General features: G+C 41.4%; 1 protein-coding gene across 2 annotated transcripts in view; it reads left to right on the top strand.

Annotated features, from left to right (window-relative positions):
- The window catches only part of spire2 (spire-type actin nucleation factor 2), a 32,521-nt gene extending 18,813 nt beyond the window's left edge, over nucleotides 1-13,708 (top strand). For both annotated transcript variants that reach the window (XM_019105055.2, XM_019105054.2), the window contains exons 10-15: nucleotides 10,313-10,428; nucleotides 10,655-10,792; nucleotides 10,886-10,953; nucleotides 11,069-11,096; nucleotides 11,444-11,535; nucleotides 12,911-13,708. In XM_019105055.2, coding sequence (XP_018960600.1) covers nucleotides 10,313-10,428; nucleotides 10,655-10,792; nucleotides 10,886-10,953; nucleotides 11,069-11,096; nucleotides 11,444-11,535; nucleotides 12,911-13,148 — 680 coding nt within the window. In that variant the 3' untranslated portion in view covers nucleotides 13,149-13,708. The remainder of the gene's footprint in view (nucleotides 1-10,312; nucleotides 10,429-10,654; nucleotides 10,793-10,885; nucleotides 10,954-11,068; nucleotides 11,097-11,443; nucleotides 11,536-12,910) is intronic.
- The last annotated feature ends 1,176 nt before the right edge of the window (nucleotides 13,709-14,884 follow it).

Raw genomic sequence — 14,884 nt, 5'->3', positions numbered from 1 at the left:
GGAAGCCCGCAGTATTGACACAGCAGACGGAAACGGGATGCAAACCAGGCTCTGGACATAGGCTTTCCCTCCTCCGTTGTAAATAATGGGTCCTCCAGATGAGCTTGTGGACGACTCCTCAGATAAGCCAACATAGACGACAGAGGACAAAAAGCAGAGTTATTTTCAGAAACATAAACAAAAGATCCTTCCCTGTTCCTATCAGTTTTTGAGTGCTTTAGAAATATGGTGAAGTGGTGAGAAAAAATTGAAACATCAGATATTGTGAGGTCATGTGACGGATTGAAGGAATCTGAGCGTGTTGAAAACTCGCCACCCTCTAAGAAAGCCATAGAAAGCCATAAGCAAAACAGATTCTAACATCATATCAGAATAAATCCCAAAGCATCCCTCTCTCAGACGTGATATTAATTTTTTCAAAAGTGGAAGTGTGAGGGGGAGACGTGATCATTGCCTTTAGGTTTCTCTTTTTTAAGTCCATTAAGCAGGAGACGAATTGATGAATTTTCGAAGCAAGCTGATGGTGGACGGATCCAAGCAGCGCAGGTGGAATTGGATGCCGGCGATCATACTTTTGATGGATGAAGGCTGCATTTTACGGGACTCAAAACAGTGGACTATAAAAGCACTAACATATGAAACAATTGACAGGAAGTATATTTACAGAGAAGGTGGCACAGAAAGAACTAAAATGAGACCAAGCAGTGTCGTACATTTTTAATGTTGAAGTTGCTAAACCACTGCGCATGTACTTGGCTGCTGAATGTAAATAAGATTGAAGGGTCATGTCTAATCTATTACTGTTTGGCTGAAAAGGAGGGCAGACCAAAGCTGGCTGATGCTGAACCTGGACACAGGCGGTGGAATTTCTGAAATTCAAATCGAGAAAGAGAATCAGCAATTTGATTATTTAAGCCTGGAATGTGAACAGCTCGAAAAAAAGAAGTTATCCATGACAGATAACCATGTAAGGCGCCTGACGAATCTGTTGATAAACGGAACTGATGATCAACCTTTGTTAATAATATTAACCGTTGCCTCATTGTCACAAAAAAAACAAAATTTGTTTTCTAGACCATTGTTTGCCCCACAGAATACCAGCTATCACTATGGGATATAATTCCAACAGAGCGGTGGACATGTTATCATCAGGCACGGATAGCAGCTCCTTTGGCCATTTACTAGCAAACCACTGACCATTAAAAACCCCCCCAAAACCGACAGAAGGCGCAGCATCTGTATACAAAATAAGGGCTGCAGAAGACTCAAGATCATCATAATGAAAAAAAGAAATGCCATTCCAATTTTCGAGGAGCAAAGACCAGAATCTGAGATCTGATCTGCAGCCTGCATCTAAGGTAACTATGTCCTTAAGATCTTTAACTGATTTGGATAGATCGAGGAGTCTGGCAATATAAAAGACCTGCCTTGGGGAATTATACGCATCGCGAAATTAAGATGGCCAAGTAAAGAAAGCAAGTCTCTTTTTGAAAAAGATATGGACATCTGAGCATTTCTCATGATTTCTCTGATGCGATTTAATTTCTCAAGGGGCAACGAGGCTTGCATTAGATTGGAATCTAATGTAATGCCTAAAAACTCGATAACTTTAAGAGGGCCTAAAGTTTTCTCCTCAGAAAGGGGAACACCTAAATCAGCGAAAGTGTGTTTTAAAGCCGAAATGCATCTTTCTGGCTTTGCATTTTTATAATCCACTAGCAGAAAATCATCTAAAAGATGGAGCATGTGTGGTAATTTGCAGTTATTAAGGAGAATCCAACATAGCGCCTCTGATAGTGTATCAAATATTTTTGGACTACTGCGACAGCCGAAAGTGAGCCTGACTGAAAAATATAGTTTTTTCCCTCCATTTAATGCCAAATAAATGCCACTGCGATGGATGTAAAGGCATAACTTTAAAGGCATCTGAAATATCTGCCTTTGCGAGCCATGCACCCCTACCTGCCATTTTTATGAATTTAATGGCGTCGTCAATTAGTTGCGTAAAACAGAGAAAACGGAGCTAGAGGAATAAGACTGTTGATACTTTTGAGCAGCGTCATTATGAGGGGCAGACAAGTCAAAAATTAAGCGCTTCTTCCCTGAATATTTCCGAGTAGCGATCCCTATAGGGTTAATACGACAAATTGAGAAAGGAGACTTATCAAAAGGCCCGATCAGGAATCCTTTCTTAACTTCCTTTTCCAACAAAATATCGACAATTTTCAGGTTCTTTTACAGCAGAAAGCAAATTATTACAGGAAAAAGAATGCTTAGGCAACCATAACAGTCCTGCAAAAAAACCTTGAATAAGTCCAGTTATTAAATAATTGACGAAGCAACGGTTAGGATGATTTCTCAGTGCCTGACCCAGCTTTGGAACATTGACTGGGGTTGATGGCTTTATTTCTTTTTCTCCTTTTTCATAAAGCGGGTTCGTCTTGGGCACACAGCCGTCCCCGCAGTAACTACAAGCATGAACATATTTACAATTATAGAATTTGCAAACATTTTCATTAAAATTATAGCACAACGGAGTAGCAAATGATGTTACCTTAGAGTCAACAGTTTGAAAGCCAGGCTTAGAGGGTGGAGGAGACACAGATTTTGGGCATAGATTTGAGAGTGTGAGAATGAGACCCACAGATCGAGCAAGAGAGAGCCTGATGACCAGTGAAATGTCTGCTTATGAGGGTTAAGTCGACTACAGACCAGTCCAATCTCTGATTGAAACGTTGAATAAACATAGCAGCTTTTGCAGAGAATGACTTATGATAGTCATAGAAGAGAGTTCCTCCATAAGTCAAAGCCAAATCAGAAATAATTGCTAAATATGTGTCCAGCTCGGCTCTACGAGACGGATAGACTTCGCATATGACATCTCAGTAAAACCCCAAATGCCACGTTAAATTCAGCTAGAGTTAACATTTTTGAAAGCCGGGGATCGCTGTCTTTAAGCATAACAGAAACATCGCCACAGTCAACAACACGCTTCTCACTCATTTCTGAGCACAGCAATATTTTCACAAGATTAACATCATTACCTGCAACGATTTGGCTTCTCAACTGATGAGAAATCGCAGCAGCCGGCGGAAAGAATGGAGAGCCTGTAGACACTGGAACTGCACTTCCCATCGTTCTTCGTGGTATAGTCCCCGAATTGATGACGTCATCATCATCCTGCTGCTGAGTAAGCACGGGCAGCCGCGCCGGCGCAGTGGCCGATGAGGAGTTCTCAGCAAGCGGGCCGGAGAAGAGAAGATTTGCCGAGGACCTCGATGTTGAACCGGACTCCAGAGCCTGAATTCTGGAGTTCATGTTGGAGAGCGAAAACTGAATGCTTGACAATGCTGACAACACTGGGTCTTTGCTTTGGACTGAAGAAGAGTTTGACTGCTCTGTTTGAGACGGCTGAACCACCTGCCCGCTTGGGTGCAACATCAGTCGGAGTGGAAGCCGGGTCGAAATTCTTTCTCTTCTGCGCCTGTTTCCTGCCGGAAAAAGGAGGAGGAGGAGGGAAATCTGCTGCTGGGACGTCAATTTTCTCACAGAGTAAAGCAAACAGTTCCTTATGCGTAGCTCCAGTCGATGCAGGGATATCGTGTCTATACAAGGTTTCCAGTAACTTCGGCAGTGGCCATTCAATGATACTTGGAGGACTATATGATTTACTCGCCAGGCGAGAGCTCCGACGGACAGAAGCGTTGCTTTCGTCTTGAATGTCTTCCGCTTCTTGACTTATTTGTTGCTGGGACTCTTCGATGGATTCAATTTGCCATTGGTCTTCATCGTTTTGCGGCGGTGGGTAGACATATTCAGCAGTTGGGTGAGTACAGTAAAATATAAGAGTAATCTCATTTTATCTTATCTTATGCAAAAAGCTGCGCTCTTGCAAGCAGTGCAGTGGAAGCAGCCAAGCAGCAGACTGAGAATGCATTTAAATAGGGCGCCCTGTTTGAAAGGGACCAATTGAGTGCTTAGCAACCGGATCAGCTGTTAGGTCTGGGTATCAGCTGATAGCGGAGCTTGACTACGCGGCCTGCCTGAACTGACGCTGAACGCTATATAAAACATGGGATGACCAGTATTTTTCTCCTATTAAATTCAGACAAGACTGAGGTTTTACTTATTGGACCAAAAACCTGCACACAGAATCTCTTAGAATACAGATTGCAACTAGAAAGATGTACTGTTATGTCATCATCTGCAGTTAAAGACTTGGCTGTTATATTAGACAGCAACTTATCTTTTAAAAATATTTATTTCATTTATAAAATACTTTTATTTCATAGGTTACAAAAACAAACGTCTTCCTCCTCAGAAACATTGCTAAGCTAAGGAACGTTATCTGTTTCTGATGCAGAAAAACTAGTTCATGCATTCATGAACTCTCGATTAGATTACTACACTAATAGCTGGTTGTACTGCATCTTCAATAAACAAGCTACAGTTAGTCCAAAATGCAGCTGCTAGAGTTCTTACCAGGTCGAAAAAATATGATAATATTACCGCAATTTTATCATCTCTACACTGGTTGCCTATTAAATGATTGACAGTGATTGAGCCATCCTCTTGAGTAGGACTAGGAAGTATGACAAAATATATTGATCCACAGAACTGCTTAATTTTTGACGCATTGGAGCGATAGAGAAATATTAATGAAAAAATAAAGCATAGACATGCTTGATGGTATTCACATAAATGTAGTTGGTTGTGTCTTAAGTGAACATAAGAAATTAGAAGAAATATGGATCAATATATTAGATCCATGTATGCAAGTGATTAATGACAAAATTTTCATTTTGGGGTGGAGTATCCCTTTAAGTAGCTTTAACAATAATCAGTCTACATTTAACTGGAGAAGGACCCATTTGAGATTGTCGTAGACCAGGAGGTTCGAGTCCAGAAGGTTCTGGATCTGTAGCTGCTGCATGGCGATCTGGGCTTCCCTTGACAGGAGCGGGATGATTCGGACCGGCCACTGGGTTCCAGGCCACTCACACGCCTCTGTGGTCTTTTCAAAGAGGTCCAGGAATGCTTCTGGATCATACTGCAGCCCCACCTTGTTGCATGCATATGCCACTTGATGTCTTCAAATGGCTTACCTGACAAGGTCTGCTTACTGGCGACACCATTCTCTTTTCTCTCTCTCCTGTTGCTGAGTGCGCTGAACCATGCCCCCCTCATGACACAGACATACTGCCTTTCTTTGAGATCTTAACTACCACACCGCTTCGTCGGTTCTGGGACCTTTCTGTTTTACAAGCATTTTTTAAATAGAGTCATCAGCTCCTCCACCATGGTTTGGCCACTGTTTCAGGATCTCTGCAGTTATTTCTTCTTGGTTGGCCACCTTGTTATTCTTCACTTTTGTAATATTTTAATGGTGGCTTTATAGCTGATTGATTATCTTCACACTGCTTTTGATATAAACTAAACCAACACTGAACTGACTTAATCTAAATAATGACACTACTGTCTTTTAGAGCTGTTTTAATGCAGAATCTGAACTGCCTAGTTGAGTTTTGATAATTGAATCTGCTGTTTTCCTGATTATCTCTGTGAAGCTACTTTGACACAGTCTGTGGAAATAAAAGTGACTTAAGTTGAGAAAGCTTGGCCAGAAATTAATTTTGAATGCTTGAGGTTTGAAGGTTTTAAGTAGTTTTAAGGTTAAGGGGCCAGATTTATAGCCTGCGTCAGTGCAAACCCTCTTATTAAAAATGAGTGTCAGGATTTACTAACGGCACTCAGTGAAAATTTTGTGCTGAAAAGGAGTGGTAAGCTCTTGCCTCCAAGCCAGAAATATTAGATCCAGTACTGAACACCAGATCCTGTCAGAAAATCACTGCATCCAGTGAAAAATGTGTCAGCTTCTGCCCTTCAGCAAGTGCTCTGTTTTGTGTCCATGAAAAACAAGTGTTTGAAGTGTGTGTGTTGGTCCAGTGCACAAATCCAGTCCATACATATAACGAGTGACTAGCAGTGTTTCAGTTCACGTGTTCTGTGTACCTGTGTACCTGCCTGTGTTACATTACGGGTCGGGATACAGATGATCTGTGCATTGTTTATTTGGAGCGGACCATGCACTATCCTCCACACCGGAGCCTTTCCTTCTTCCCTGATCTTCAAACTGAGGGGTCTAGATCATGGGAAAGGCCATATTCTGCTCTTTTTCCAGCCTCAATATATCAAATTTCTCTTACATTTTGGGGCTGAAAGACAATGGCTATGGCATGATGCCACGGGTTGAACAGAACATCATCCCTGAAGGTTCCAGTGCTACCTACCAAGCCCTTAAGATCCACTTCGGCTTTGGTGGGTAAGGCTTACACAGCGGTGGGTCAGGCTGGTGCTTGCCTGCACATTTTTGGCAGTGTTGCAGGCATACCAGGCTGAACTGTTAAAGGACTTGGATAGTTAGGATGGCTCAGAGGAAGTCCAAGAACTCCACCAGGATGCAGATCTGTCTCTCAGAGCTACCAAGCTCTGTCAAGCTCAATCTAGAGTTTTCTCCCTTCACGATATTGGGTTTCAGGGGTTGAACGGATGGCGTTCTCAACCGAAGCCTTCTAGAGAGAAGATGAATTTGAGAAAAATGTCATTCTCTTTGAAGGCTTTGGCAAAGGGGTTATGATGCTTAAGGCTCCAGGCTTCTGAGGACAAGCTTCTCTGGGGAAGAGTGGAGGACATCATCATACAGTGCCCATCTCTCCTCAGTGTCCTCCAATGCAGTCAGGTCGGTTGATCCTTACAGGGTTTCTGCTTTAGGGCACAGAGCTGGCCGCTCAGATTAAACCAGAAAACAGTCTTGAGAGACTGGTTCCCTTAGTAGGCTTTATGGCAGCGTGGAGACTTCTGCCAAATGTTTCACAATGAATTCTGCAGACTGTAGAAAGCGGCTACAGAATCCAGTTTGGTTCTCGTCCGCCTCGTTTCAATGGGGTTATCCCCACATTAGTGGGTCCCAAGCAGGCTCTGGCAATGGGACAAGAAATAGACACTCTCTTGAGGAGGGAGGCCATAGAACGTGTTCCTCCAGGTTCTACAGTCAATACTTAATTGTTCTGAAGATGGTTGTGTCCGATTATACCTGCGCCATCTGAACCACTCTGTCAAAGCGTTCAAGATGCTGACATTGAAACAGATTGTGACTCAAATCAGGTCCAAGGACTGATTTGTCACCATAGATCTAAACGGTGCGTACTTCCATGTTTCCATCTTTCTCAAACACAGGAAGTTCCTGAGGTTCGCTTACTGAGGCAAAGCTTACCAATATCAGGTTCTTTTGTTCAGCCTAGCACTCCCACCCTGCACTTTGACCAAGTGTGTGGATGCAGATCTGGCTCCTCTCAGACTCCAGGGCATCTGCACTCTAAACTATATCAATGATTGGTTGATTCTGGCTCAATCAGAGCATATGGCGTTTCAGCTCGAGATGTTGTCTTCGATCATATGAAGGAGCTGGGGTTAAGGCTAAATGCCAAGAAGAGTGTGCTTTCTCCAGTTTAGAGAACCACTTATCTTGGCATGATGTGGGATTCTACGGCGATGCAGGCACATTTGTCTCCTGCTCGTATCAATTAGATTCTTGCAGCAGTGAATCAGACTAGGCCAGTCACTCACTGTGAAACTGTTTCAGAGACTAGTGGTTCAGGTGGCAGCTGCATCCATTGTCATTCCTTTTGGCCTGCTGTACATTCCCCTAGGAGCAACATGTTTCACTTGATCAAGGTCATGCGGTGATGCTTTCATGCCTTAGTCATATAGAACAAGCCTTATCTCCTGTCTCAATGTTCTGTGCTGGGCGGGGAGCTCTTTGTCATTGTGTAACTATTACAACAGATGCTGCCCTCACGGGCTGGGGAGCGGTCATAGGTGGCCACTCTGCCCAAAGTTTGTGGGAAGGCCACCATCTCATGTGGCACATAAATTGCCTGGAGATGTTGGCCATGTTTTGGGCATTGAAACACTTCATTTCAGACCTGAGTGGCCATCATGTGCTTTCCTCACAGAAAACACATTGGTGATGTCCTACATCAACCACTAGGGGGCCTGTGTTTGCGCCCACTGGGCAAGTTGGCACACCAGATCCTCCTGTGGGCTCAGGGAAAGGTCCTCTCATTCAGAGCAGTTTACATCCCTGGGCATTTCAGTCGGGAAGCATTTTGAGACTGGGGCTGAGGCCCGGAGAGTGGAGACTTCACCCTGAAGTAGTGGGGCAGATTTGGAGTATTTTGGGTCAGGCTCAGGTAGACCTGTTTGCATCTTGGGGGACCTTGCAGTGTCATCTGTGGTTCTTCCTCACACATCCAGCTCCATTGGGACTGGATGCTATGGTACAGAGATGGCCGAGGCTTTGCCTGTAAGCATTTCCCCCAATTGCTCTGCTTCCAGGAGTTCTGGAGAGAAATCGCCCGGATGGGATCTCTCTATTGCTGGTAGCCCCATTATGGCCAGCCCAAGTATGGTTTTGGACCTTGAATCCCTTCTTGATGGCTCCCCTTGGGAGATTCCCATCAGGAGGGTCCTTCTAACTCTAAAATGGGTGACAGGATTGTTCATCCCCACTTGGAGTTATGAAAACTTGAGGACTGATTATGTGCCAAAGGTGCCTACTCAGATTTCATGGCCGATAGTGCTTAAGGCATTCTGTCCTCCTCCCTTCTGGGATCCAGACCAGGAGAAGTATAATTTAGTGATCAATTACATGATTTAGCCCCTATGTCCACAGGGCTGCTGGAGAAAACAACTTTTTGTTTACCCACATTCCATGCTGGTTTTGTCTGTCCAGAGGACAACTGGCCCCCTGACTGAGCCTGGTTTCTCCCCAGGTTTTTTCTCCATTTCTGTCACCGATGGAGTTTTGATTCCTTGCCACTGTTGCCTTTGGCTTGCTTTGTTGGGGACGTTGACTGATTGCACAGACACTATTGGAGGAGAGCTGAACTGGATGATGACATCACTGAATCATCAATAAACTGAATTTTAGCTGAAAAATGACTCTTTGTTAGTGTCCTCTTTCTTTTTTCAAACAATTTTCCTGTTTGACACTGTAAAGCTGCTTTGACACAATCAGTATTGTATATAGCGCTATACAAATAAAGGTGACTTGACTTGACTTGACTTGACTTGACTTGCTTTGGTCCGCCCAAGAGAGGTCTTCTGGCAACCAAACAGATGTTAAGCAGGTGGATAGTTGAAGCTATCTCCCTCGCCTATGAGTCATCTGACCTCCAGTCACCTTTGGGGTTCAGGGCCAACTCCGCCATGAGTATGGCGGCCTCGAAGGGCCTTTTATTATGGTGTCTCTATGCACAATGTTTGTGAGGCTATGGGTTGGTCTACCCCACTCATTTTTGTCAGGTTTTATAACCTGGATTTGGGAACAACTCTGTGCTCTAGAGTGCTTCTGTCTTAGATGTGCGTGTAGGGCAACGTTCCTGAAGGGCAACGTCCATAGGTTACATATGAAATCATGGTTCCCTGAAGGGAACGGGATGTTGTGTTGCCATACTTCCTGCATGCTGAGTGCTTGCTTCAATCTATCAGAAGCTGATGCTCTTTTCACCGGACATGGTTTTATAGCTTCCTGGACTCCACGTCACCTGCCTGTGATGTTTTGCTATTCTATTGGACTGATTTCACACATGCTGCAGTACGCGGTCACACAGAAGTGTTCCCATAGCGTTTCCGACGCAGCCTCTCGTTCCCTTCGGGAAACGCTTGTCTGGAAACAGAACAACCTTTCAGCAAAGTTGTCTAATATCCAAAACCTATTAACAGCAAGTCTTGTCTGGTACCCAAGAGCAGAAGAAGGAGACAAATTAATGATGATAAAAAAGAGCAGAGTTTATTGAATAATCTTACTTGCTCAATGCTTAGGCTTCGTCTGACCAGCACAAATCCAACAAGCTTTATTATACCACAAGCAATATGTTGTGTTCATGAGTTATGCTGTGTTACGGACTGCTATTTGAACCGGAGGTTGTACTGTTTTAGGTAATGATAGAGGAGGAAACTGCTCCATAACTCCTGACAGATGTCACATAATAGCAAAGGAAAATTATTGCCTCACAACAACATCCTGTGATATTAAAACGTATTGTAACCCTTTTGACCTGTTTAGTAAATCTGGCTCTATATTAAAATAAAGAAAATTTAGTTTTCCTGTGTCAAGACTAATTGGAACTCAATTTGGTCAAAGTGAATTACAAAAAAAATGTTGGGAGATCAACACGTTCTTTCTGAATTGTTAAATAGAGATGCCTGACGGTCTTTCTCTCTTGTCCACTATTTTCTTTGTGTCCAGCCTCGTTTCCTATGTTTGACAGGATGCCATCGTCCACCTGTCATTCCCTGAGCTCCGATGACAAACGCAGTGATGGGGCTGCAGCATATGACAGACTCTGCAGACATCAGTGGATGGTCAGTGGTGTTGGTATTTATACCAACAAAGGCAATATAGTGGGAAGCATCTGTGACATGCTGTCGATTTACCACAGACAATAATTTCCCTTCATTTCTTAAAATTCATTTCTTAAAATGAACAAAACTTCCCCCATACATGTCCTAAATTATTGTAAACAGTTTTTGTTGTTGTTGTTGTTGTTGTGTACAGGATCTGAGTCGTCTTTATTTCCCTCACACACAGGAGGAATTCAGTCATCCAGTGGACAGTCTGGCCTTAACAGTGGATGAAGTCATCAACGTGCGCCGGATACTCATCAAGGCTGAGATGGAGAAATACATGCAGAACAAAGAACTTTATAATAATCTGAAGAAAGGCAAGGTGTGAATATCTGAATGGACCATATGATCAGTATCAGTCCAACAAGCCAAAGAAAACAGTGTTCATTTCTGTTTTGTTCATCTTTGTTTTTAGATATGCTGCTGTTGTCGGGTGAAGTTTCCACTGTTTTCATGGCCGTCCACGTGCCTCCTGTGTAAAAGGTCTTGATTATATTTTCATAAATATTTCTGCAACATGTAATATTAATGTTGTCTGATTCACCGTTCTGAAGATTCATGTTAATCAACACAGTTAATGTGATTCTTTCTCTTTCAGGTCTGTTTGTAGCTCTTGTAGTGCAAAGGTACTAAATATTTATTTTATTTAAATCTCATGCAGCAATTTAATAGTCGACAGTAATAATATATGATATTTAATCCAAGGAACAATAAAGTTGGATTGGACTCACAGCTTTAGACATCAGTTACAAATGATACGGGAAGCCCTTTCTCCTCAAAGTTGATAGGTTTATTTATTTTGCTAACTATGCATGATTATATGGTTGACTGCATTCTGTTCCATTATTATATTATCCATCTGTTCTCCTACCATCTGAGGACCAATGCTTTAGGGCATCTTTTTTAATTTCAACAGTAGAAATAATGTAACAAACTCCACAAGTGATTTTGCTTTATTTTGCCCCTTTAACAGATGAAAATTCCTTACAAAAAGATGGCACACATTCCAGTGTACACTGTGGGATTTCACAGCAGTGTGAAGAGTCACAAGAGTGAAGTCTATAAGTGAGTAAATATATGCTGTGTCAATTTGTGAGTTAAATGACTACAGTCACATTCTACACCGTCTGAGCTGGCCAGAAATTAACTTTGAAATTGCACTTTTTTCCAGTTGTTGTTGTTGTTTTTTTTTTTTTTTTTTTATAATTACCTTACTAAAAGTATCTCTGTTGTTGTTTATATCAAATACCTACATTTAAGTAGCTACTTCAATCAACTAATCAATCACTATAGACTGTTAACAATAACATTTTAACAACGTCAAAAAAAGGTTATTTCCAGATTTTAATGTTGCTTAAAGGTGATATTTGAATTTAAAAGTTAATTGCATAATGTAAATTGTAGTCAAATAGATATTGTTTCTTGTTTTGATAAACTTTGCACTGTTATTAAACTGAACTAAATCAACTGACCTGAGCTGAATAATGACACTATTGTCTTTATAGAGATGCTTTACAGTTGAACTGAGTTTCTTTCATAACTCACGAACATTCAAACTGTTATTGATCTAAATTAAATTAACATTGAACTAAATAGAGCTGAAAAGAGCCACTGTTGATTGTAGACCTGCACAACTGAAATTGAATTAATTTCATAGTTGAGGAATTTTGCAGCGCAGTTATTTTGATTTTGCTGTTTATTAATGAAGCTGCATTTGAAACTATCTGTATTGTATAAGGCAGTGGTTCCCAATCCTGGTCCTGGAGAACCCCCAACACTGCACGCTTTTGGTGTCTCTCTTATCTGACACACACATTTGAGGTCTTGGAGCAGGGGTGCCCAACCCTGCTCCTGGCGATCGACTGTCCTGCATTGTTTAGCTTCAACACTAATCAAACACACCTGCCTTTAATTTTTAAGTGAGCCTGAAGACCTTTAATTAGTTGCTTCAGGTGTGTTTGATTAGGGTTGGAGCTGAACTTTGCAGGACAGTCGATCGCCAGGAGCAGGGTTGGGAACCCCTGTCTTGGAGTCTTCACTAATGAGCTGATGAGCTGAATCAGGTGTGTACGAATAGGGAGACATCTAAAATATGCAGTGTTGTGGGTTCTCTAGGACCAGGATTGGGAACCACTGGTATAAGGTGTTATATACAAAGGGGAGCTCTTTGGTTTAACATCACGTAAATTTACCCATTTCTCCTGAAATACATACAATAGTGTGAACTTTAGTTACCTACACAATGTGTACCTGTATGAAAAAAACATATAATATAACCCCCCCCCCCCAAAGTTGATGCAGGGCCTGTATTGAACCTAGAATTTGCTGTCATTATACAAAAGTGAAGCAGCTTTAGAAAATAAAGATATCTTGTTTTTTAACATTGGAGGGAAAAAAAAAAAAAACGGTTGGAATAGCTAAAATCTCTCTTTGTCTGCAGGTCTTTGTGCTCTCTCTCCAGACACTCTGTTGAGGAAGAGTTTCCCCACCTGTACGCCGCAGGCTGCAACCTGAGAGATGTGTGCTCTGACTGCACAAAGTTTGTGGCTGATGTCATTTCCTCCAGTCGCAGAAGTTTAGACATCATCAACAACACACCAAAACGGAATAAAAGGACAACCTCGACATATCCACATGCCACATCACAACCACACGCTTTCAGTAGGAGCAGTAAATGAATGTATCAGCTCCACCTCACACATCCTTGACACATACAGTACTCTACACAAACTCTACAAGCATCCAGCTGGCAGGCAGCAGAATATTTGCCAGTGTTAGATGATAGAGATGTGAATCACAAACGAATCATATCTGCCTTATTACCCTTTCCTGCACTATGTACATCTAACCACAACATGTATTGATTAAGGGATGCAGTGCTTGAATGCTGATGAAGAAAGACAATCCTTTTGCATCTTTTCTTGATTTTAGCTTGAATGTAATGCTATATAACTGAGTCAGGACTGTCCATGCTTAGGAGACATCCTTATAAAGTACATCTGTAAATGCATATTTCTCATATCTAATAGCAAATGCATTGCTCTATTTAGCACCAGAAAGTGATGTAATTACCTTGGAACTGAGTCAGGTTGGTTTGTGATAGTAAAGGTCAGAATGAAGCTGATAATAGTATCTTATTCTCAGTAGACTAATGAAGTGGCCTTTTGAGCCACAGGTTTAACTCACTTTTATTTTGCAAGGTCTGCAAGTCTGCAATAAAACCAATGCCACAAAATGACTGCTCTCTCCAGCATGTGATGTTTCCACACATATTAAGTGTGTGGGTGCCATACTGTATAGTGTGATTATTATATATTATTATGTTAATAAAATACTATATGGATGAATAGATTAAAACCTGCCATGGCATCTTCAAACCATATTTTACCCCCAAACTAGAGGAATTTATTTCAATATTTTCATATACTATCAAGATCTTAAGATTTGTCAGCTTCCCTGCACACACACAAGTCATACAAAAGCTTTTGCCTAATGGCAACTGTTACTGTTATAAGTTAAAAATGTGCTTTATTTAAAAGCTGAGGTGACCCATTTAGAGTATGAATATGACTTTAAAGCAAATGAGAACAGTCAACATTGTTTACTGTGAGTCAATATTATTTAGAGCTGACACAAATGTGTTATGCTTATTTACCAAACATTTGACTTTAACACAGTAAAGAGCTTAATTATAGATAAAACTGGATAGTGCTCATGATTGGCTTTTGGCTTTAGTTGGCTTTTATTATTTAAATTTTCTGCTACTTAAATATGTAATTAGATCACTAATCTATAATAGAGAACATTATTATAGATCAGCGAATTAGATACAAATGTTTATGTACATCCACATATTTATTTATTTAATTATTATTATTATTTTTTAAAGGGACCATTCTGGCACTTGTCAATATAATTCAGTCAGTCTGTGACAGACCTTATGCCTAAAAAAGTAATAAGTTGTTTTGCAACTGTAATACATGTGTGGCTAATGAATTATATTGCTTGGGAGATTCATTGTTTATTTGGGTGCATCATTCATTCATTCATTCATTCATTCAGTTGAACGCTAGTGTATTTTATTTTATAGCTGTCTATCGTTTTATAAAAGAGATTAGATTTGTATCTAATTAATTATCAATGAGCGAGGCGGGGAAATAGAAAGAATCCCTCCAAACAGCAAAAGTAAAAGGCACATAGTAAATAAAGCACTAAGTCCTCTGCAGTGATTTTACCAGGGTTAAGAGGCATTGTGTTCGCCTTCGTTATCGATGAAATCACTGCACAGCACGACCTTGTGTGGCTTCCTGTGAGCTTTTCTGGAGAGGGAAGGCAAATAGTTTTAATTCCCCGCCCCTCTCATGAATAATTAAGTACATACAAATCTCACGGTTATCTCCGCGGTCCGATCTAA

This window comes from Cyprinus carpio, chromosome A25, assembly GCF_018340385.1.
Source record: "Cyprinus carpio isolate SPL01 chromosome A25, ASM1834038v1, whole genome shotgun sequence".
Classification (NCBI taxonomy): Eukaryota; Metazoa; Chordata; class Actinopteri; order Cypriniformes; family Cyprinidae; genus Cyprinus; species Cyprinus carpio.
The sequence above is the reverse complement of the archived record's forward strand: the minus strand, read 5'-3'. Positions and strand labels throughout refer to the sequence as shown.